The sequence below is a fragment of the Protopterus annectens genome, chromosome 2.part0 (genome assembly GCF_019279795.1).
Source record: "Protopterus annectens isolate FY-2018-M chromosome 2.part0, PAN1.0, whole genome shotgun sequence".
Classification (NCBI taxonomy): Eukaryota; Metazoa; Chordata; order Ceratodontiformes; family Protopteridae; genus Protopterus; species Protopterus annectens.
Genome location: NC_056728.1, coordinates 1419393377 through 1419419601, shown reverse-complemented (window position 1 = coordinate 1419419601; position 26225 = coordinate 1419393377). Strand labels below are relative to the sequence as shown.

The 26225-nt window shown below is 38.9% G+C and overlaps 1 protein-coding gene across 1 annotated transcript in view; it reads right to left on the bottom strand.

Moving 5' to 3' along the window:
- The window catches only part of SLC7A11 (solute carrier family 7 member 11), a 1258598-nt gene that overhangs the window by 858332 nt on the left and 374041 nt on the right, over window positions 1-26225 (bottom strand). The window contains exon 6 of the mRNA XM_044061647.1: window positions 23480-23524. Within this exon, the coding sequence (XP_043917582.1) occupies window positions 23480-23524 (45 nt within the window). The remainder of the gene's footprint in view (window positions 1-23479; window positions 23525-26225) is intronic.

Here is a 26225-nt window from a genome sequence, read left to right as displayed (position 1 = left end):
CCTGACAGAGTAACCATCTTAAAAGTGGACCCCAGTGAGGATTTTTACCATATTCTCTTCTGTATACACCTCATGTTACTTAGTGTTCTTCTCAATTTCAGTCCTATCCCCAAGTTACTTGGAAAAGAAACTCTTTAATAAAGGAGTGTCCATTATATTTTTCACCTGCAACAACTAATAAGACCAGCACAACTGTTTAAGGAGCTGACACAAGTGTTGTTGGACAATGTAATAATGCCACCAACTGGAAGGAGAACATTTTATTTTATCGAGCTTTGAGGCTTAGAAAAACTGAAATCACACACACACACACACACACACACACACACACACACACACACACACACACACACACACACACACACACACACACACACACACACACACACACACACACACACACACACACACACACAGCCTTACACTTTGTCCCTCTTACCTTCCATAGTAGTTCCCTTCATAGCTGTCCACGATCCATATAGCTGGGCTGGCATGTTCGAGCACATCCCCGCGAGATCCCCGACGAGACTCCTGGAGCACATCCACTGTGAGATCCCCGACGAGACTCCAGCCTGCTGACATTGCAGTCCGGGTCCGATCTGTTCCCAGCGACAGTCTATGCACTTTAAAACTGCATAGACTTCTGGGAGCTCTGTTCATCATGTTTTCCAGTCCAGACTGCTGCTGAGACAGTCTGCGCATGCTCCTGACTGTCTCAGCAGCAGTCCAGACTAGTGCGCATGCACGAAAGTCCGCGATTTTTTAATTTTTTTATCTTTTCTTTTTCTTTTATTCTTTTTCATTTATTTTCTTTATGTCTTTATTTTACAGCTGAGGGGGCTGCAGTCTGGCAGTCCAATAGCATGGGCCACCCCTGCCAACAGTGCAAGGTTATAATGCCTTCCAAACATTTAGACCAGCTACTACACAGACAAGGACTAAAAGTGGAGGTGTCTCGATTTACATCAGGAATAAATGTACCACAAGGCTAGTTAAAAAGGAAAATACACTTCAGCTGCTCCATATTCAAAGCACCATAGGCAAAATCCAATACCACTACCCTGCAAGCTATAGGTCCCCCTTTATGACACAGGAAACCAATACCATGCATTTAAACTTATTGGAAACACTCACCATCTGACTTAATACCATATTCAGGGGTGACTTTAATTACCCTACTATTAACTGGGGATCCTATATGACACCAAACATACAGGAACAGAGATTCCAGGGTCTACATTAGAACACCGAACGTTCATATTTTGAGTGTTCTAATATCGTCCCGTTTTCACAACCCCCACACGTATTTAATAATGAGCACAATGTATTTGTTATTTATTATTCATCAATTAGATTTTGATGGCTGACATAGAAAGTTACACTGAGCGTATACGTTTACAAGGAGGCATGGAGCAAGAAAGTCTATAGCCATAAACAGTATAACTACAAATGCTAAAACTACATATGTACAAATAGCTGAATGGTAATAGAAGTCTATGAGTGATAACAAGGAGCAATTAAGGCTTCAGACAGAAACAAAAGGGTAAGAAACAATAAATAATAGTGCTCCATACATCTATGTATGGAAAGCAATATCTCTAATAAGATGATGATAAAGCTGCATGTAATAACACTTCATATCTAGGAAACTTAAGGAAGGATGATGTTTGTGGTTAAGGAGTGCAGAAAGCAATGTATAAAGGAAAACAAGATGAAGCATTATGTGAGTTTGGTACAAGTGCTCTGGGGAAATGAAAGATGGAAATATATATAGCAAAATGTATAGCATTCATAGTGATTATTGAAACTGATTTATAAAGAACAGTTAGAAAAAATCAAATGATAACGTGGATGAGAAAAATGTAAATTGTAATAAAAGGAATGCAGCATGAAGATAATTAAGAATTTAGACCAGTGAGTGTCAGATACATACACAGGATAGACAGGAGAATGGTTCATTGAGGAAATGTGAAGAGAGAGAGGCACCATAAGAATTATAATGGTACAGGGTGAGAGGCTGGGGGTAAAATGGAAATAGCTATTACATTAAATAACAGGGTATAAAACAAAGAGAAGATATATGTGAAAATTGTGGTTTTAATGACATCAGATGAACATTGTCTGGTATAGAAAAAACAAGAACTATCCCAGATGAACAGGTGGCAAATAGCAAACTCAACAAAATGAATCCACCAAGACTTGAAATAAAACACAGGCAACATGGTTAGCGTTAAAAAATATTTAATCTTTGCTTTCGTCTAAAAGACTTCATCAGAACAAAAATCATAGTTCAACCACCCATTTTATGCACACCTATGTGTTCAATAAACACCTCACTAACCAACTTTAATCACCATTAATAAATCAATTAAAACTAAGTAAAACTGGGTCAATAGTAAAAATGTTGAAAACACATTTAACACCCATAAAGTAAAATAAAAAACTGTTTTTATATAGATTTATTAACTTTTAACATTGTATTTCCCAGAAGACATAGCAAATTAATGGACTCATTAATTCCAGGGGATCTATCAGCCCTTAACTCTAATTGCTATAGTGTTTCTTTCTGTTATACTTTAAACCTATAATCCCCCCCCCCCCCCAAAAAAAAGTCCTTTGGCACTTGTTCAAGTCTAGAAAATAAAAACATTTTACTTTCCTTACATTCTTTGTTATTTCAAGTCTTGGTGGATTTATTTTGTAGTGTCTGGTATAGATCCAGCAGTTTGTTAAAATTTGGTTGACGAGTGATTCATTTTTGATAGAGTGCATTCAATATTTGTAGGAAAGCAATGTAGAGAATGGTGTCACCATGTTTGTACAAGTCTTAAGCATAAAAAGACAATCGCTGCCGAAAGTTATAGCAGTAGCACATTTTCATATAATCTGATTTTTAGATATCAATTAGCATGGCTTGGTAGTTTCAAGAGTACAATGACTTGTGGGTCTGGACTTAACTATATAAGATAATGCTACATCTTAAATCTTTGTATCTATGAGTAACATATCTTACTTTGAAAGGAAAAAAGTGTAATCCTACTTTGAAAGCAAATAAATTAATATACTGAAAGTGAAAATTAGCCTAAAAATTAACCAGTGTTACAAATATGTTAAGAGAAACAGCATCTTTTATATAGAACGCCACATGATCATTCAATGTCCAGACATCCCTAGCTACTTCTAGTACTAAGGTTACACTCCCTAGGAAATCAAAAGCAAACCATGCTTTCTATAAAATAAAATCTTCTTCCTGCTTTGAGTTAACAGGTCAGTATATGGTAACGAGTAACAATGGGTAGGAAGTAATGCAAAATCCCTGCTGAAACAGCAATTAATTGATTTTATTTTATTTTTGTTTGTTTATCCCTTCCTTCCGTCAACTATTCATTTTTCTCATTATTTCATTCAATATATATAGAAATATTGTACAGATTAAACTCTAAATTGAATTGGGGGAGGCACAGTGGCGAGAATGAAAATGGAACATTAGGACAGCGGTCTGTTCAACAGTAATGACATGAAGATAAATATGGCAAAAATTTAGCTCGGAAGGGAAGTGGGGGTTGAGTGCACAGGAGCCTGGAGTGAAGCAGGGGTTGTGTGCATAGGAGTCTGGAATGAACTGGGAGTTATGCGCATTAGGAGTCTGGAATGTAGTGGGGGTTTAATGCATAGGAGTCTGGAATGAAGAGGAGTTTAGTGCATAGGGGTTTGGAGTGAAGCGGGGATGTGTGCATAGGAGTCTGGAGTGAAGCGGGGGATGTGTGCATAGGAGTAATACACAGGCTAAAAGATTCAAGTGGAAGAGAGAAGCAGGATGGGTATATAAATCTGCAAGAGTGCATAGTTAAGGAGAAGTCAAGCAAGAAATCATGTCAAAAGAAAAACAACCCAGACCAAATATGGCCTCAACCTAGTGGGTCAAATGAGCAAGTAGAGTGGTATGCTGGAGGCTTAATGGTCATACTGATGCCAGGCAAAAAAGTAAAGTAATGGAGGGTTGTTTGGGCTCTAAAAATGGGCATAACATTTAATGAAAACAACAAAAGATAAATTATAAAGAAGATATAAAACTGGCAATGCTTGCATCTTCAAGCAATAAGTAAAAATTAGTGTTTATGTCTGTTTTTCCAGTAAACAATAGAAGAACTGATGGGGAAACTGATTACAGAAAACAGTGCTGATTGCATGAGAGAAAAATATTATAGTCAGTGCTTTCTAACTGAACATTGTAAGCACCGATAGTCAAAATGTGAATCGAAGATATTTTAATGGTATTTCATGAAATAGTGGGTACAATATGCCATGAAAAGGTAAAGGAGATGCCATCACTTGTGGTGAAGCTAGAAGTTCTAATTTGTATGAAAAGAAAAGATTTCCAAGAAAAGTGAATAAATCTGAAACCAATAATGTTTGTGAATTAAAGTATGTTGAATGAGTTAAAGTCTATAAAAGATCCTCCCCATGTGACTGCAACAGAATTTCTGAACAAACTAAACACCCATTTCAGCAGATTTGATATGGACAACAACACAGCACTGTGCCAAATAAGTTCCTTGTCAAAAAGGATGAGGAGGTGCTATGTTTAAGAACATCTGATGTTCTGAAGACCCTGAGGTGAGTAAACCCAAGAAAAACAGCTGGTCCTGATGATATTATGGGAAGCGTTCTAAGATACTGTGCTACCCAACTGTCCACTGTACCAACAGATATATTCAACACATCCCTGCAACTAGCCATTGTAACCAGTTGCTTAAACAAATATGGCAATCATTCTCTTACCCAAAAAATGCCAACCAAAAAGCCTAAATGATTACCGGCCAGGTGCTCTTACATCAATAGTAATGAAGTGCTTTGAGTGGTTGATCAAGAAACATATCTCTTCAAGTCTATCTGCAACACTGGATACATTACAGTTTGCTTATAGATCTAACTGCTGCATGGCTGATGCAATGGCTATAGTACTTCAAGAATCATTGGCACATCTAGAGAAGAAGAATTGCTATGTCAGAATGCTGTTCATCGATTTTAGTTCTGTCTTTAACACTATCACCCCCCAGAATGTGATATCAAAGCTGATCCAGTTAGGCATCAACACCCCCCTGTGTAACTGGATACTGCACTTACTCATCAACAGACCCCAGAAAGTATGTGCGGGAAATAACAGTTAAATTAATATTACATTAAGCACGGGTGTCCCCCAGGGCTGCATCCTGAGTCCTCTGCTGTTCACCTTGTTGACACACAACTGCATGGCCAAGCATGAATCCAACAAAATCATCAAGTTCGCAGATGATACCACTGTCGTAGGTCTTGTCAGAAATGGTGAGAAAACAACCTACAGGGATGAAGTGGAGCATCTGGTGTGACAGCAACAATCTGGCCTTAAATGTAAGCAAGACCAAAGAATTAATAGTGGACTTCAGGAGGAGTCACTGTTGAACCAAAGTTCGAACGTCATATGGTCGACAACATATGATCAAACTTTTAAAAGTTTGAATGTTTCAATGGAGATCTCTTTACAGTGCAGAATGGGAAGATTTCCCTTTTCTGCGCTCTAGTGCGATCTCGGAGTTGGTATATTTAAAGAGCGGGTGGGTGCAGCCTCTTGCTTAAACCCTTCAGGTAGGTTTTTTTCTTTGGGTTTTTTTTTTATTACATTTTGGAACTTTTAAAAGTTCGATCATATGGTATCGACCATATGATGTTCGAACTTTTAAAATTTCGATTATGTAATATAGACGCGATACATCAACCACTGAAAATTAAGGGTGTGGCAGTGGAAGACTCAAGAACCCCAAGTGGGTGCACATCTCAGATAACCTATATTGGTCGACTTATCTTAACCATACAGTGAAGAAGGCACAGCAATGTCTGCACTTCCTATGGAAACTGAGGAAGGCAAACCTGTCTCAGTCCATCCTCAAAGCCTTCTACAGGGATGAGACTCTGTGTGTGGGAAAGGCTAGGAAGATAATCAACAATCCCACTCACCCTGCCCTTGGCATATACTTCTGCCTTACCACAGGTAGGCAGTATCGCAGCTTACACTGCAAACATCTAGACTGAACAGGATCTGCTTCCCTCTATCCGTAAGTCTGATGAACTTGAATGTCAGGCATGACAGTGAATAAATAGATCAATATGTCACTTACTATGAAGTATCAGCTATAGTAATCACTCTGGCAAATTGTTTCAATAACTGGTACAGTTATGCTGATTTTTTTATGCTATTACTTCCTAAATGTGCAATAGTCAGGAGTGAATCACCACACCATAATTGTACAATATGAAAATCAGAATATATCATACTATAACTGATGAAGTGCAATATTCCAAGCAATCACAATGTGAAGTCATAGTTTTGTAATACCTACTAGTATAATATTATCTAATGTCTTCATGTCCAATTGTGGTAATTTATTGTGTTGTTAATATTTTAAGTATTACTGTATGTGCATTAGTCTTACTGTCACTAAAACTATGTGTTCATTGTTATATCTTCACAGGGACCAAATCAACATAATTTAATTCAGCTTGCACTGCTGTGTATATCTGATCGACAATAAAGTTTACTTTGATTTTGACTTTGACTAGAAATACATGCTGAACAGATGTCACTTTGTGTTCAGTAAAAGTCACAATTTTGGCTTATCCAAATGCTTCTAAAAATTTCTACCCAGGATAACCCTTGCCATTCAAAATGAAAGTTGACATAGTTATAAAGGTAAAAAACAGAGAGTATTATAAGTGCAGCAGAAAGAACAGAAACAGAGGATATTATCAGTTGAGTGAAAAACAGTCAATGAGCATTATCTTTGTTTCATCAGAAAAAAGAAAACATTCAGTTTGTGTGATAAAAACAAGTTAACTATAAGGCAAGCTGCCAATAAAGGAATGCATCTCTTGGCAAAAAGAAGTGGTGGAACTCCATTTATGCGCGCGCACACACACACACACACACACACACACACACACACACACACACACACACACCACACAGATATATATAGGGCTTGATAAAGATTTTCCAAAATGGGTGACTATAAATATGCAGAGACATTTATATGATGCTTTGGAATGAGATCTACATCTTCCATTTCACAAATGGAAAACCTGTTGAGTTGATCATGGTAGTATGCCCGGATGACATATTATCCTTGGTAAGCTGAGGGTCATCAAGTCAATAAGTCAAAGAAAGCCCTGCAGAGGCCATTATAATTTGATATAAATGAAAAAGATTGAAAACAAATCCAAATGTGAGTTTGACAAGTCACATTATAAGTATCTGAGACATATGATGGGTAAAAAAGGAACTTTCCCTTCATCCAAAAAGATAAAAGCAGTTTCATAATCCATCACCTCCTACAACACAAAGACACACACACAAACACACACACACACACCCACACACACACACACACACACACACACACACACACACACACACACACACACAACTCTGTGTGAATGACTTGCAAGCATAGCTTGGTTTGGCTTAGGAAAGTACCAGAAGAGTTTCTGTAAGAGTACTGTAATGTGCTTTCATCTTTTTATGAATTCCTAATGGAATTGATTTTATGGCAATGTATTGTGAGAAACAGAATGTGTTTTTATAAGTACAAGTTATTATTAAACTGGGATAAGGCTTTACTACATTATGACCAAGACTTGTGCACATCATGCTTTTTACACATGGCTCTGGAGTAATGATAACACATATTGTGCCTGTAAACCAGAATATTGGTATTACATACACTTTCATAAAATAAAAAAATTGCACTTGGTTGGATTTTTGGACTAACAAAATTTCAAAATTAACTGTTTACTTAATTAAAAATGTTAAACTTTGTGACCATTTTTATAGGAATGTATGGTTCTGCCCACTGCTCTAATAAAATGTAGCTGGAACATGTTTATAGGTTCATAGATTCATAGGTGTGTACTAGGCTAATGGCCCTGGAGCCTTTACAAGCCTAGCCCACAGGATTACCCTGGCATCGTGCCACCCAACCTTAGTTCCTAATGCCTCTGTCGAGTAGAGCCACTGGAGTGATCCCTAGGGTAAATTTTCTATTTCCCATCTACTCATCAAGATTTCTCTTGAAGTGGGCTGGTGAGGTGCTCTGTTTGACATGTATGGGAAGTCTATTCCATAGCATGGGCAGTCTCTGGGTTATGAACCCGTCCCTCCAGCATGTTCTGTTGATTGTGGTAATGAGGTTGAGGTCTCTGGAGCATGTGGTGTGGAGGGATTGGGATTTCTTTAGATGTAGCATTTCTAACAGAGCTTTCATTCAACATAATTTTGGCAGACTCAAAAAGAGTGTGCTGTTTTCCAAAATTACGATTGATGACTGTGGAGTTTGCTTTATTTCTCAACTGTTGTGTGACCTAAGGGTTGTTATATATATGTCTGGAAGGTATGGGCAGTATCCCCCCCTCATGAGTGGGTGCATGGGAGCATTGTCCCCTGGAGAAACAAAATTGCTGTGTTGTTTATTGAAAGTGGTTTCGGCAAACAGTTTCCATTTTTCCCATTCCCTGAAATTACCTTTGATGACTTGATATGAACCTGTGTGTAGCCGGTGGATGACATTGTTTATTTTCAGTGTATGACTAAACGGACATAAAAAATATGGAAATATAGATAGTCTTTTTGAATTCCATTACCAAAAATTACAGATGAACAAAAAGAAAGAATGGCAGAGTACATAAATGCTTTTATGAAAGATCATTTGAGTTAATAGTAGTAAAAGATGCAAACATAGCATGTGCAATTGTATGTGAGAGAGGATGTCATGGGTGTTAATCTTAATAATAGAAGGCTATCCTCAAACGTGTATCATAAGAGAAGAGAGCTGAACTTTCTGAAGATAGTTTTACCTTTTAGGAGATTAAGAAATATTGCTCCAGACCCCATTACATAGGTGTGTTTGAAGTCATAGCATTTAGAGTCTTGTGATGTATAACTGATGCCAAGCAGCTTAATACAATTTAGAATGCAGTTCATTACCAAAAAGAGAATTCTAAATTTTCATTAGAACAGAGCAGAACAAGTAGGGGTCAGGCTGCTGACAATTGTTGTTCTCCGATGTTAAGATTAGCGAGAGATGGTTAAAAATAACACAAAACTACAGGGGAGGATTTAGACATTAAATTACATTTGCTTGACCACAGAGGGTGAAAACAAGCCTCTGTAGTCTTCTCCTTCAGAGCGTTTAAAATTCTGCCTTGTCCCTTTTTTTCATTTTCACTAAAATTAGAATGTATCTGTTATGTTCATCTTTAGTGCCTTGATAATTACTAAACGCCATTATTTTCTGTAAAAATTTGGTGCGACGTATTTGAAAATAATGTTTTATTCTTCCTTCCTTTTTTCTATTTATTTATTTATTTATTTCAGTTTGATTACCGGGGAAGTCCACTGGGCCAAGAAGTGCCCATTTTCAGTGGAGGCCCGGGGAGAAAAGCTCCATGTGCAATACAATACAGTGTAGGTTACAAAATACAAAGGTTACAAAATGTTGTAGAAGAAGTACAAAATACAAAAGAAAAACAAAAAAGTTACAAAATGTAGGTTATAAATTGAAAAAATGAAAAAAAAAAAATTCAAATTTAATATACATGATGAGACTCTTTTTTTTTAATATATTCACAGTGTAGTAGTTAATTTGACATCTGCTAGTACAGGCTCTTTGGATAGATGGGATTAAGCTTGAGAGTATAATAGAGCAGGAGTAAGTAGAGCAAGTAGAGCTTGGAGGGAAAGTTTATGTAAGGTGAAAGCATGAGCATTTCCATTTGGAGGATAGGGGAAGGAAGAGTTGGTTTTTGAAGGATTCAGTATTGGGGATAGTCCTAAGTGAAGAAGGAAGAGAGTTCCATTTTTTACCTAGGGAGAAGGAGAGTAGAAGCTGACCACCGGGACGTTTCGGTTTATGAATAGAGATTAGGTTTTGGTGTTCAGATCTCAAAGATCTGTTTGGGATGTAGGGGGGAAGAATATTCTTTAAGGCTGGGCATTTATCAGGGGAGAATATTAGTTTATGAGCATTGGTTAGCTGGAGATAGTCTAAGTGGTTAGGGAGTTCTAACCAGTTCAGGGATTGGAGGCAGAGGCAGTGATGAGTTGAAGTTTTGGATTTTGTGGCAAATTTGGAGATCTTATTGTAGCAAGCTTCAAGTTTAGAGGTGATCGATGTGGACAGATTGGTTAGAAGAGGGGCTCCATAAAGAAGAGAGGGTAGAAGGTAGGTTATTGCCAGGGTGTGCCTAGAGGAGTTGGAGAGAAATTGATTGTTCCTATATAGCATGCCTAGCTTTTGGTAGGTTTTCTTTATGTTTTGTAGTATGTGAAGATCGAATTTGAGGTGTTCATCTATGGTAATGCCAAGGAGTTTTGCTGAGGGGACTACTTTTATTGCAGTGGATGATTTGCTTTGTACCTTGAAAGTGTTTTTGTCAAAGGAGAGAACCTTGAAGGGGAGAAATATTAGGAGTTTAGATTTATTAGAGTTGAGGGAAAGGTGATTTTGGTGCATTCAGCTCTCAGTGGTGGAAAAAGCTATTTGAGTTTTGTTCAGTAGTTCAGGAATATTAGGGGCAGCGCAGACCAAGGTAGAGTCATCAGCGTATTGGATGACTGTAGTGTCAGGGATGACAGAGTGAAGGTTATTAATAAAGATGTTGAAAAGCATGGGTCCAAGGATGGACCCCTGGGGAACACTAGTAGGAGTAGGCAGAAAGAAAGAGGAGGAGTTTTTCCATTTGACAGCCTGTGATCTGTCGGATAGGTAGCTGGAGAACCAGGAAAGAGTATTAGAGGAGAGATTGAGGTTGGCAAGGTGGAGGAGAAGATGGGAATGGGAAATGGTGTTGAAGGCTTTAGAGAGATCTAGCAGAACTGTGGATACTATGAGTCCAGAGTCTCGAGCTAGATTGACAGTTTCTAGGAAGGATAGTAGGGCAGTTGTGGTACTATGGCCAGGACGGAAACCATGCTGGTTGGGCGTAAGAAGGTCGTTCTGAATTAGGTATGGCAAAAGTTGAAGGTGGACACATTTTTCTAGAATTTTAGATATTGGTGAGAGGAGGGCAATGGGGCGGAAGTTGGAGATAGAGGTGTTTTTGCCTCCTTTGTGGAGAGGAAGAATGTAGGCTGAATGCCAGAGTTTGGGCACATATGATTAATTTAAGGATCTATTAATCAAGATACTGATTGGGAGAGCAATTCCTTCAGCTGCACACTTGAGGAAAGAGGAGGGTATGTTGTCTGGGACATTTGAGCAAGGCTTTAGTTTAGATAAAAGCTTTTTTATAAGAAAGGTAGATACTGGTTTGAAATGGAAATAGGGGGGGTTGTTATTTGGGGAGGTAGGTGCTTTGAGGGGGGAGTTGGGAGGGTTCATGTTTGGGAATGTTTTAGTTAGTTTAGCTATGGATTCAGTGAAGAAGGTATTGAAGTTGGAGCTAAGTTCATTGTCAGTTAAGCTAGGACCAGGGCAGGGGTTATTTCCAGATCCTGGATGGAGAAGGGAGTTAACTGATTTCCAGAATTGCATAGGGTTTTTGTTGTTGTTTTGCTGAAATTTATTATAGTAGTTTTTTTTGTCTTTGGTAATAAGCTTTTTTGCTTGGTTGCGGAGTTGGGTATATTGGAGTAGGGCAGAGGACAGTTTATTTTTCTGGTAAAGGTTCCAGGATTTGTCTCTGTGGTGCATAATTTGTTTAGTTTCTTTGGTGAGCCAGGGGGCAGGATTGTTTTTAATTCGTTTGTTTCTTAGAGGTGCTAGGGTGTTAAGAGTCTTTAGGAAAATAGAGTTAAAAAGCTCTACAGCGTTGTCAAGAGGGAGAGAGTTTAGGATTTGCCAGTTAATTTGTTTAAGGATGTTGGAAAAAGTAGAAGGGTTGAAATTGCTAAGGTTACGAGTTTGAATGTAGACATGTTGGTGTTGGATGCTACTAGTTGATCTATGGATGAAGGCAGGGAGGTGATCACTGAAAGTGTCAGGAATGGTGCCAGAGAGAGTGATTTTGTTAGGATGGGAGACAAGTATCCAATCAAGGATGGAGCTTGGGGGGTTGTTTTTTGTTGGGACGAGTTATAGAATGGATTACTTGAGTGAAGTTGTAAAGGTTAATAGATAGAAGAGGGGAAGGAGTGTTGATTTTATTCCAGTCAATATTGACATTGCCTAGAATAAAGGTTTCATATGTTATTTTGGTTGAGGCCCAGTGTAGGATATCTTCGAGGGTGGAGATATTAATGCCGGGTGAGATGTATATATAAATAATGCAGATGGTTTTGTGTTTGTTCAAATGGAGAAGGCTAGTTGTGATTTCAGAATTTTTGAATTGAGGGGTATGAATTTGGAGAGGAATTAGAGAGAGAAGGTTGGAGTAGATTAGTGCAGAGCCTCCACCTTTTTTATTTAAACGGTCACTTCTGAGGATGTGGTAGCCAAGAGGTAGGATTTCAGAGTCAGTAATGTGGGGTTTTAGCCAGGTTTCGGATAAGGCTAAGATGTCGGGTTGGTAGTGATTGATCCAAGCATGGACAAGGTGAGATTTGTTGTTAAGGCTCTGGGCATTGATAGTGACGATCTTAAGAGAACTAAGAGGGGAAGAGGGTGGAGTTGGGGAAAGGGAGGATGTCTTGTTTATAGAGGGTGAAGAAGGGGGTGGAGGGATGGTGAGGTTTGAGCTGAGGCAGGGGCCAGGGTTTGGATGAATGTCTCCAGATAAGGCTAGGATATTGTAGGTAATAAGTTTTGGCCTGAAGTGTCTGGGAGGAAGGTATTTATCAGAGGTTAGTAGAAATTTAAGAGAGGGAGTTTTTATAGTGCTAGGGAAAAGCTTAAGATGGAAGAGGTGCAGTAGATTGGGACAGATAAGAGAGGAGGATATGTTGTGAAAGTGAGAGAGTAGTGAAGATTGCAGTGGAGTGGTATGGGTAGTTTGGATGGGGGGAGGGAGTTGGAAGGCTATATGACAGTAGGAGGTCACATAATATAGCGGTATTAATAAGATGAGGAGTAAGCAGGGGAGTCGGATGGTGTAGGGATAATGGAAGGGCATGTTTGGAAAGGGTGGGGATGAGATAGAAGTAAGGTGAGGAAGATGAAGTACTAGTTAAGGTGGGAAGTTACAAAGGAGGATGAGGAGAGTTAATGAGATAACAGGGAATAGGGGATGGCTAAGTCAAAAGTGGTGTAGGTTTAGGGTGGGAGGAGTAGAAGTGATGGAGGAAATGGGAGGAGGAGTATAGTATGATAAGACCAAGGGGGATGGATAGTTAAGAGAAGAGTGTGAGAGGGTTATAGAATAGGGGAGGGGTGGTAGTAAGAGGTCTATGAGTGGATGAGGGATTTGGTAGGAGGAGTTAGGTAGGTATAAATGTAGCGGTGGTGGGGGAGGGTGGAAATTGGGGGCAGGGTAGGGGAACGGAGCGGGAAGAACCAGAGAAGGCAAGAGAGGTTCAAGAGCCAATCAGTGGAACATTGAGGCAGAGGGGTAAGTTTGCAGTATGGGGAGTAGAGGGAACCAAGTAGGTTAAGATAAGAATGGGTTTTGAGAATGTAGGAGAGAGTGAAGAGAAGAAGAGTCTAGCTAGAATTGGCTAAGAGAGTATAGGAGATAAAGTAAGAAGAAGAAAAATTAGAGCTTAGAGAGAAAGCCTGAAGAGAGTGAAAGTAAGTCTATTATAGAGTGAAAATAAGTCTATTATAGAGGGGGGAGGATACCATCTACTGGACAGTTGCAGAAGTGCACCTTAGTCCACTAGGATGACCTCTGGACCAAGGTGGACTGGAGGAAGAAAGGAGCTGGTGTAATTCGGGGAGCAGGATGAGGGGGAAGAGCAGGGAAATGGAGCGAGGGGGGTTTAGGCTGCTGGCTTCCTGGCAGGGAGTAGAGTAAGCTAGCAAGGTTTAAACAATAAAGTAATAAAGGTTTTGCAGCAGAAGCACATACTTCCTGGCAATCTTCTTGGTTCGAATTCCGAAAGGGGATGAGGCTGTAGAGTAGTTGCTATTGCTTAGGCAATTGGACGAGCTGTCTTAATATAGGCAGGACTAGGAGTCCGTCCAGGCTAGATCACAGGGGGAAAATCAGGGCCAAACAGTTCCTGGCAATCTTCTTGGTTCGAATTCCGAAAGGGGATGAGGCTGTAGAGTAGTTGCTATTGCTTAGGCAATTGGACGAGCTGTCTTAATATAGGCAGGACTAGGAGTCCGTCCAGGCTAGATCACAGGGGGAAAATCGGGGCCAAACAGTTCCTGGCAATCTTCTTGGTTAGAATTCTGAAAGGGGATGAGGCTGTAGAGTAGTTGCTATTGCTTAGGCAATTGGACGAGCTGTCTTAATATAGGCAGGACTAGGAGTCCGTCCAGGCTAGATCACAGGGGGAAAATCAGGGCCAAACAGTTCCTGGCAATCTTCTTGGTTCGAATTCCGAAAGGGGATGAGGCTGTAGAGTAGTTGCTATTGCTTAGGCAATTGGACGAGCTGTCTTAATATAGGCAGGACTAGGAGTCCGTCCAGGCTAGATCACAGGGGGAAAATCAGGGCCAAACAGTGTAGGGATACACATGCAGCCAGGACGCACAGCAGCCGAGAATTGGACAAGTTAAAGTTCTTTCTTTTTTCTATTCTTTCTTTTCTCAATACATATTTTTTCTTCATTTGAAAATGCATTGCATTTGTAAAAGCAGTATGATGTATTCCCTTTTTTTCACGTGCCCCTCATGTTTAGATTACCTTCATAGCACTTGAGAAAATCTCCAATTTCACACTGTTGGCTTTCGAAAATCCAGTATTTTCACTTTGGCAAGACCTGACTGTAAGGGAATATGTCTGCTGTGAACCATATAATATAGTGTTGACATTTTATCTGAGGGCACTCACTTTTAAAATTATTCTCTGTTCAACAGCAGTCATAGCGTTAAGCCCAATAATAGGGTTCATAGATACTTACCAGGCTACTGATCTGTGAGGATCTTAACAGGCCTAGTCATAATTTCCCATGGTAGTTACTATCTCTTACATTTTGCATGCAAGTAACCCAGGTATCAGCCAGACAAGGATATGTTGGGACACTTACATGCTTCCCCTATCCATGAAGGACAGGAATGCTAAACCAGGGGTGAATTTGCAGTTATGCATCCATTCATCCAAATTACATTTGACTAAAATAAGATAAGTACTTTGCTTAACATGGCGTACAAGAGAGTTCCATAGAAGTGGTATTCTCTAATATACAATCCTGTCCCTCCATCATGTTCTGTTTATTTTGCAAAATAAACTGAGATCTTTGAGCAGATGTTTATGACACCACTGAACTTGTGAATGTGTAGTAAGTCTGACTGAATAGGATCTGCTGAAGCTCTTTATTCAAAGTAGAGGGTGCCCCTTAGTAACTTGTATGATGCTGAGAAGAGGCACAAGGCTTTGAGATGGTTGGCATAGTTTTTCTGTTTAAGCCCTTGAAGTTTTTAGCGATAAAGCATCATGGTCATTCCACTTACATTGAATCACAAATACTGTGAAACAATGTTTGAAGAGGCACATACCAAAAGGGGCATTATACTCAATGACTGGTCTAATGAGTGCCAAATACAAAGCAACACTTACATCCCTGGATCTGGCTGCAATACCTACAGATATAAGATGGGCAATGAAAATGGACTTCTTTATAACAGTGGATATGTGATGATCAAAGGACAGTTTATTATCAGCATAGGTTTCCAGATCTCTAACTATGAGATCAGATTGCAGGTGCTCTTTGTTAGTTTAATGGAAGTCATGCTTGCCACAAGATATTTTATTTATTTATTTAACATTTGTTTACTAGGAAAGTCTGACTTGGAACAATGCCAATTTTCACCAGAGGGCCGGGGAGAAACACTTCAGATGCATCTTTGTAGTGTGGGAGGAAACTGGAGTACCCAGAGAAAACCCACATGAATGCAGAGAGGACATGCAGACTTCACTCCAGCCAAGAATTGAACTAGAGAACCTCTTGCTGTGAGGCGACAAATCTACCACTGCACAACTGCACCATCCAGCTATAACTATATACTATATACTTCTTGGTATTTAGCTTTAGTCCATGGTTTTGACAGAAGCTATTTGTTTGCAACAGGAGCTCTTGGAGTATCTTTGTGCCCTCTGGGGACTTTATAATGGCACCAAGTTTACAGTCATTTGCAAACTTAGTCAGCCACAAAGCCTTAACATTAGCTTTGACCTCTAAAAGGAAAATGCCAGAAAAGTAGCCCAAGGACTGAACCCTGGGGTACACTGCTAGTTATAGGCCTTTTGGAGAAGGTATAGCTACCTGCTGTAACTTCCTGGGTTTTATTTCTGCGTCAAGTTGCTATCAAACAAATTAAATAAGGATTGACTTTCAGCTAGGCAAGGTTATATATGATACCTGAGTTTGGAATGATGTCAAACACCTTTAAAAGGTCTAGATATGCGGTCTGCACTATCTTTCCCTCACCCATTACTTCAATAGCTTTTTTGAAGGAGATGAACAGGTTAAGTAGGCAGCACCTATCCTTGACAAATCTGAACTGGGTTGGGTCTGCAGTTTACCTATATCTTATAAATTAATTATACAGAAATCCTTTTAATAGCCTTATGGATGAGAGTGGAGATGCTAGGTCTCTAATTCCCGGGTTCTTTGAATCTTCATCATTGTGCAACTGAATGACTGTTGCTGTCCTCCATTCATCTGGCACAAAGCTTGTTTTGAGGCTGATATTGAATACCTTTTGCAGGGAACAAACAAATCATCTTTCAGACTGACAAGTAGATAGCTTTGCATGTTATCTGGCACCAGACACATAATGTCCTTGGCTTTAGATAGTACATTGAGAACTTAGCCCCCTTCTGAGAGTACTACTATACTAGTTGCTTTGATCTTGCCTTTCTTATGACATCAGAATTGCTATGGATTTTAAGGTTGAAAAAGTAAAATTATTCCAGTTTGAAACTGTTATATTCATCTCTATATCAGAATTGGTGGCCCAATCCTATGTATTGCAACACTTCAGAATATAAACCATGATTCAAACATAATACAGCCACTTCAGGAAGAAGCTGTTACACAACTTTGAAACATTTTTGCAGGGGGCATCCCATCCTTTGTGGAAAGCTGAGTGACCACAGGTATCCAAGTAGAAGAAATATGCTGAAATACCACAGTCTCATATTTGACACATATGTCTCCATATTTGTACCCGCAGTTGTACTGTTCTAAGAATGGAAGTAATGGAACACAAAAGTTCAATATGTACCCATTTTTGTAATGCTTTTAAAAAAGCCTTTCTCGCCTGTCATTGCAAGGATTTTTTTCTGAGACGTATTAGTTTCTTTCTTCTGCACGTGTTTATGTTTATAAACTACTCATGCTGCTGCTCCCGTCCTTGTCTGTAGGGTAACCTACAGGGCTTCCTTCGATCTTGCTTTCTCATGAGCTCTTTCATCTTTATTTGTCTATTTGGTAGAGTAATTCCTATTGTGGATTTCCTTCCTTGCTCTTTTTATAAGACATGTACCCTGGAAAACACTTTTGTAATGATTCTATGTACAACATGTCTGGGATTAAACCAGTGATTGAGGAAACTTCTTCCATATGTGCAGCAAGGCCCACATTTCTCTCTCTGCATGTTGAACATTTTTCATTTCTTCTCACCTCTAGATTCTATTTTGTCTTTGATATCTCCCTTTTTTCTTTTTTTTTTTACCAAGAGAATGGCTTCCTATGTCACAAATTTTTTGAGCTGCATGGTTTCCTTTACATTCTTTTGAAGCCTCTCATATATGCTATTTCAAATACACACCAAGAAGTATCTAAAACTATTTTCAAGAACCTTGACCCTCAGTTTGACAACTGCATGCCATCTCATCAGTACACAAATGCATCTTTCATGATGGATCCATAGACACCATCAAAACAAATTGTGTGAAATAAGTATCTCACCTTCAGTCACTAACTGGCTTTCAGGATTTAATCATTCACTTCCTTACATCTCCTACAGATAGGGAACGGAACTAAAAAAAGTGATCATGTTGGCATTGTGACCTGGGATACTTAGCATTTCAAAAAAATCCTTCTGTGCCACATTTACATAATTTCATGCCAAACTTTTTCATATCAGCTTAGAGTCAGAACTTAGACCTTAAACTCATTTGCTTCTGCAACAATCTCAAAAATTCAGTTGCCATATTTACACTAACCTTGAAGCATGAAAAAACATAATCACTTATTCTACTGTGATCGTTATGCTTAACAATTTCACATCCATCCAGATTGGTATATACTATGCTTGATGACCCCTACATTTTTTTTTTTTTTTTCAAAATGGGTTTATACTCAGTTTATTATTTTCAAGCAACACCAAAATTGCCCCAACATAGGTTTTCCATTTTCCATTTGCTTATTCTTTTGTGTCTCAGTGTATTTTTCTCACTAATATAATTCTTTGCACTGTTATTGGAGTGCAAATTTCCATATTGTAGATAAAACAAGAAATAATAAAAATAAATGAACTAAAACCACTATCTGCATCTTATCACTTTCATATCAGGGTTAGCACATTGCTTCTTTTCTGACTTCTTCTTTCGGCTTTTCCCGGTTAGGGGTTGCCACAGCAGAACTCTGGTCCGCTAATGATTGGCAGTCGATTTTTATGGGGCCAAGGTGCCAGCCCGATGCCCAACCTTCAATGAAGGCACTCCCGTTCACACGTCTTTCAAATGTCACTCAACCATGGGGAGGACATGCAGACTCCACACAGAAGGCGCTCCAGCTGAGAATCGAACGGGAGAACCTCTTGCTGTGAGGTGACAACGCTACTGCTGCACCACCGCAGCTTCCACATTACTTCTTTTCTGTATTTTCCCATAATTTGAACCCCTCACAGAAGATTCTATTATCAGCAGTCAGTCCAGTTTATATGAGGACTTCTGCTGTCCTACTGCTGGTTTCCACTGATAACATATTCTTCTGCATCTCAAACCTCCTGTAGAAAGCTGTGATGACCTCCTGGGCAGTATTCCAGTACCCAATGAACATCCCAATTTTGCCAGCTGTCACCAGGGTCTCTGCTCCTTCAGAGGGTACTCCTCAGAAGAACCACGTATGCCACAATAACAAGATCATAATTTATAGCTAGTACAGGACAGACATTTCTATAGCCACCTATGGTTAATCTCCCTGAATCCACTCTAGTTTAGCTATTCTCATTTGTCGTTAACTTTGCTGCACCAGAGGAGATCTAAATGAGCCTTAAGTTGGAAATGAAGACTAGTACAGCCTTGCTAGAGCAGGACAGATTAGTTCAGTGTGGACCCTCAGCCTTGAGTTTAGTGTAGGAACAGAATAATAGGAAGTCTTTAGAGGAATTCCAAAATTGTGCAGCAACAGAATCACTACAAACCCATATCCCAAGAAAAATAACAATAAAATAACTAACTTGCTAACTCTGTCTCTCACTTTAAATAGTATATCTATATATCTATATATCTATATATATATATATATATATATACACACACACACACACACACACACACACACACACACACACACACACACACACACACACACACACATATGTGTGTGTGTGTGTGTGTGTGTATGTGTATTCACAAGTAGATGTGGCTTCATCAGATCAGCGTAGCACAGTACAATGAAATTAAGTGCATCCATATGGCTAACTCCATTAAATAATAAATATGTGTAGACGGTGAATTAGTTGTCAAGACAAGAATAAAGCAAATGCACAGATTTAGCAACATTAAACAGTGAGTGCATGTAAGCCGATATTAAGAAGGAAAACTTTAAAACATACTTATTAGTAACACTATTACTGACACACGTATTGGAGATTAGATTGAAAATATATTGTTTCAGAAGGCATTGTTACATATAAACCTACAAATGCTTGCAAACCAGTGATGTTAACTTACCTATTATTTTCTTCCTGGTACTGTTGTAGTCATCCTACATGATTATAACATCAGCTAAAATACATTATGTATGCAATAAATAATTCTGGAGAGCATTTCTGCAGACAAACTGACTGCCTGCAGCTAACCACTCATTTACTTTTGAAATGATCCTGACATCTTTAGTAAATCATACACCAGATCAGGCCACCAACATCAGAAGTCTACACCACTTCACTATGGGCATACTTTTGTCCTAAACTAGTATCAGCTTTAGCAAAACTTTAGGACTAAGGGCTCATCTGTTTGTACTATAAGAAGTGAAAGAAGAGGAACAATATGGTTTTGTGTTAGTGCAAACCTATGTGTTCACTGTCAACACATAAGGACCGCGTGCTGATGTGCTATAGTCCTTTCACATGCCAGTAAAAAAACTAAAAACCTTACTTATAGGAAGTAGTTTTAGGTAACCTGTAACGCCATTGACAACTACTAGCATATAAAGGTTATTGTGCTGAAAAGTAAGGTGGATCAGAAATGATTAGTATAGAACAGAAAAAGAGAAAGTGAAACTGTAAACAAAATGGCAAATGCAAAGAAGATTGGAGTTCAATTATTTAGAGAATAAAGTTTATATTAAGCATGGGCCGTGAATACTACTCTATTTCAGAGATGGCACGACATTGGAGGATATAGCTATTCACTTTGCAAACATCCTATCTATGAGGGTCTTGAAGATTCTTTCTCAGATTTCTGTTGTTTTCTGTATTTGCTAGCAATATGCTTAATTTTAGTGAGGACTTCAGCTCCTAGACAGTGTGGGCAATTCTATTCACATTCACCACACAGATACACTGGCATAACTGCTATTGTAGTTACAGATCAGTCTCTGTAATCCCTGTAACATAAATGGTGAGCCAGTCATAGTAGGCATTTACTAAATAAGAAGAAAACAAAAATATTTTTGGTAGACAAAACAAAGAAATTGTTATTAGAAGAAAAAAGCATTTGTACATCAGACAAATGTCTTTTGATGGCTGGAAGTACCTTGGTATTATAGTCAGTCATCTCAGATTCAAAAAACATTAAATACTAGAATAATATTTCAGCATGAAACCTGAAGTATTTTACCTTATAAAGCCATGTCCATCAGTAAACGCGTAACATTCAGTGACATAGGCTGTTCTATTATGCAAATTATTATAAGAATCTATAGCAATGTGAAACCCAAAAAAATACTTATTTGCACACTTGATTCTTTGTTTTTTATTGTTTATTTATTCATTCATTTGCCATTAAGTTGAGTTGATTGGTCCAAGAACTTTTTACCCCATCCTCAAACCAGAAGACAGAGGAGAAAACAGTTAATATATTCACTGAATCAGTTAAGCTTGGACGGGACACAGAGTTGAATAACATGGTCTAAGCTACAATAACATCAAACAACAACTGCATACTGCATATAAAAGAATAGAAAAAGCTGTGGTGAAGCTGACCTATTCAACCCACCACTGCATTCCACTAAAGAAAAAGGAGATGCCAGGTCTTTAAACAAGGATTCACGTCACTCAAGCTGCTTTAACACTCAGAAAACTGTACAACAATACTTTGCAAGACCTTATACAGCTAATGACCTTGCTGAAGAATTACAAGGTTCTTAGATTGCCTACACCTACCTGAGCTGTACAGTCTCATATCAGCATCCATGATAAAGCCTCTTGCCACTTTCTTGCAGCAAACTGGAACAATCACATGGCACATTACAAATTAGACATCTGGACTAGTTTGCAGTGTTTAAAACATCCATAAAGTCAGTCAGTTTGAACCCTTATTTTGGTGGAGGTAAGAAATCATTTAAACATACACTTTATCTCTGCAGCTCTAGACAGGATGATGTGTGTCAACAATTACTGATTTGATTTCTAATTCTTTTTTAACAAAGTTGCATGAACACATGTATAATCTTAACACTACTTGCTAAATTAATTGTACATTCACCAGTACTGAATGAAATGGCTGAACTAAATGGTCTCACTTTAGAAACCACACTGCCAAAACCATGATGTGCCACAATAACAAACGATAATGCCACAAAATAACAAGGGCAAAAAAACTAAACTGCAAGGATTTTTACAAGGGGCAAGCCCCACCTTCCTGTACCACCCTATATGGGGGCAAGCCCCCAAACCCACTAATACATACCAACTCAGTGGTCACACCAACATGAAGAAGGGAGAATCATCCCAAAATAACAACATCACTGTGGGCACTCACAAATTTCACCAGCAGTAATGTTCTGTGGAAAAAAGCAATACGCAGTCTAATCATCAGTGTCTTGTGTCTCAGACACGTGGCACTCGAGGAAAAGTAACTTTACAACATGTACACAAGTTAAACTAAACATTACTATTAGTGAGGTAACTATATTTAACTTGTTGCACAACTATTTATTTGGTAAAATTAGTAGTTCACCTGATAAGCAAATAACCTTTACATCTTGGCATTACTCTGTTTGCACTATTGTATTTCAGTCCCATCTAAAAATATTCACTGACAGACTAGCTTTACTGGGAAATAAAAAGTAAATATCGTATACTAAATAAATCAAAGAAAAAACTAATTTCCACTTCTCGGGTCCCTTTTGTATAGTGCTTTATTCAGAAATTCACTTAGAAAATATGGGCATTTGGTTATATGTAAAGATGTTAAGACATTTTTGCAATTTATGTTAAGATATAATTGGCAAAATCTAGCAAACCCGAGATTTCAAGCAGATTGGCACAAAGTACCAGATGAAGAAATATCATATTGCGCAGGAAATTATTATTATCATTTTTTTATGCTGATAAAATACCTGAACAAGACGAATAATATAACACAATCAATGCACAAAATAGTGAAGGCTATATCCATAGTTGATAACTTAATTCTATTGCCTTGGGTTGTTAATGTGTCATTAGGCCAATTTAGCTTTATTTGTCAGACATGCAACTGTACATTTTCATCAAGATTACTTCAGGACTTACATCAACAAAAAATGTTCTAGCATACCTTGGAGCAATGGGAATATATTGTGCTATTCCTAAAAGTGAAGTTATGCATTTCTATGTCTTCACTAGCTTTTCTAAGGTGTTGTTTTTTTGGAATGACTTAAAGAGATTATAAAACACAATCCACTGGTATGATGATTTCTAATATAAAGCTAATCTTAGTCCAAAAGAATTTAACTCACAGCATGTGCTGTAACGCATAAACAAATCAATCAATAACATTTCATTAGCTTTGCACTGAATGTGTGTATTCAGGATTTGAGTAAAATATACTATGGCATGGTTGAACAAATGTTAATCTATAGACTTCAGATTCTCAGTAAAAGGATTACTCTCGCATTAATACAAGCTTGTGCCTAAGAAAACATAGAATCGCTTATATATTTTTTTTCTTTATCTCTGTCAGTGATTACATTTTCAAAGAAATAAATGAATGCCAGTTTATCAAAGATCACAAATATTAGGCTTACTTTTCAGGATTTTCTACCTCTTCTGCAACAAAGTTGAGATAAAACCTATAAGAAGAAAGAAAATAAACCTGAGTTAGTTCTTACAAATGTAGGTTACACTGACTGCATTCAAAATGTCTGTAGCAATTATTAACCAAATTGCTGACAGCAAGGTTACACAAGAAGACTGATAGAAATGAAGTCATGTGCAGTACAAATGTTATACAATGAAAGTTTTCCTGACCAGCCTATTGTAATCTAGAATGTTCCTGGGAGTAACTACCACCTATTACTTACGCTATGTCATTCCAGCATATGTAAGAAGACAAATATGCAGCTTAAAGTACACAGAGAAAATGGGTTGAAGAAAATCTTGCCACTACTTAAGAACCTTATTCCAGACTTACAAATACAGAGTATGAAAAATACACTAAATATTCATAGATTCTTCATACTACACTAAAAAGTATAAGACTATGCTCAGATTATTCTTAGTGGTACTATATAAACGATAAATTTCACACAAGTACTGGTCTTGGTTGTTTCAGGAAACATAAGCTGTTTCTGTTATATACTCAAACAGGCTTGCATTTTTAATGTAAAATGGCTCATAGGTTCATAGGTTCATAGGTTCATAGGTAGGTACTAGGCTATCGGCCCAAGGGCCTATGCAAGCCTAGCCAACAAGGTTCCCTGGCTTACGCCACCCAATAAAGTTATATTCCTGTGCCACTGTCGAGCAGAGACACATAAGTGATCCCTGGGCTGTATTTCCTATTTCCCATCCACTCATCAAGATTTTTCTTGAAGAGTGCTAATGAAGAACTTTGCTTGACATAGATGGGTAGCCTGTTCCAGAGTATGGGAAGTCTCTGGGATAGGAATCTATCCCTCCAGCATGTCTTGTTTATTGTGGTGACAAGATATAGGTCTCTAGAGCATGTAGCACTGAGGGATTGGGATTTGTTTAGGTGTAGCATGTCTAACAGCTCTGGGTTTGACATAGCTTTATATGTTAGGCAGAGATCACCTCTGAGTAGGCAATATGCTACGGAGTAAAGCTGGAGTTTTTTGAGGCGGTCAGTGTAGGGCATTTGTTTGAGCCCAGTAATCCTCTTTGTGAGGTACTTCTGTGGCCTTTCCAGCTGCTGCAGATGTCTTGTGAGGTACATTCCAAAAGGGGCATTGTACTCTATAATGGGTCTAATGAGTGATGAGTAGAGGGTAACGATGACCTCTTTTTTCATGGACGAGAACCCTTTTATGATGAGGTGGGCCACGTAGAAGGACTTCCTGACTACTGTGGCGATGTGACTATCAAAGCAGAGACTACTGTCCACCTGGGTCCCAAGGTCTCTTATCATGCATTCAGTGTTAAGTAGATTGCTGCCTATGTGGTAGTTCATGGGTACAGAGTTTTTACCAAAGGGGATGACACTGCACTTTTTGGCATTGAGCTTGAGGCCATGGCTCTGACACCAGGCATCTGTCTCAGACAGGCCCTTCTGTAGGATGTTCACATCATTTGAGGGCTTGACTATGGCTCCTAGTTTGCAGTCATCTGTGAACTTTGTTAGCCAGAGGCCTTCTGTGTTAGCTTGTACTTCAGAGAAGTAGATACCAAACAGGAGCGGTCCCAGGACGGAACCCTGTGGTACTCCACTTGTCACTGGTTTAAGGTCAGATTTGGAGTCTGCAACTTTTACAGTGTGGGTTCTGTCAGTGAGCCAGTTGGCAACCCATCTTGTGACGTAGGGATTTATGCCTAGTTTATTGAGTTTAGCTATAATTCCAGAATGGGGGATGGTGTCGAAAGCCTTGGCGAGGTCAAGATAGGCTGTATGAACCACTTTACCCTCATCTACGGCTTTGTTGACTGCCTCAAAGAAGTCAATCAGGTTCAGGAGGCATGATCTGCCTTTCACAAACCCGAACTGGGTGGGATCCAGAGTTTGGAGGTTACCAATGTCTTTGTTTATGAGTTCCATGATGATACGGTCCATGGCTTTGCAGACCAGGCTCGTCAGGATAATAGGTCTATAGTTCCCGGGATCAGTGGTGGCTCCCCCTTTGTGGAGTGGAATAACTGTTGCTGTGTGCCATTCAGTGGGCACAAAGCCTGATGCGAGGCTATTACTGAACATGGTGCTTAAGTGGGGAGCCAGTTCATTCTGAAGTTCGTATAAAATGCAGCCTGGGATGTTGTCCGGTCCCATGGATGCTGTGTTTTTGGCTTTAGAGAGTGCAGCTTTCACCTGAGTGGTTGTGATTACAGGGACTCTGCGTTCTTCCTGTATAGATATGGGCCCTTTAGGGGTTGGGGGGGGGGTAAAGTTAGCACTGAACCTATCTGCCAGGATGTTGGCAATATCAGTTGGTTCTGTAATTTTCATGCCTTTGTGCTGTAACTCAGAGCAGATCTGGGTGTTGCCATTGAGATTCTTGACATAGCTATAGAATGCTTTGTGGTTGTCCTTGGAATTAGTGGCAATTTTATTTTTGTAGCTAGCTTTGGAGGATCTTATAAGGGATCTCAGCTTCTTACTGAGGCTGACCAGGGAACTCCTCCATTCATGGGATTTTACTCTCTTTTGCAACAGTTTCTTCCTTCTGTTGTACAGTTTGTTTATGGCAGGGGACCACCAGATTGGCCTCCTTTTTTTGGAGGATAGCGTCTTGGTTCTGTTTGGGATAGCACGATCCATGCACTCATGTAGGTGGTTATAGAGCGCATTTGCGTAGGATTCAGCAGTTGTAACTGTATTGT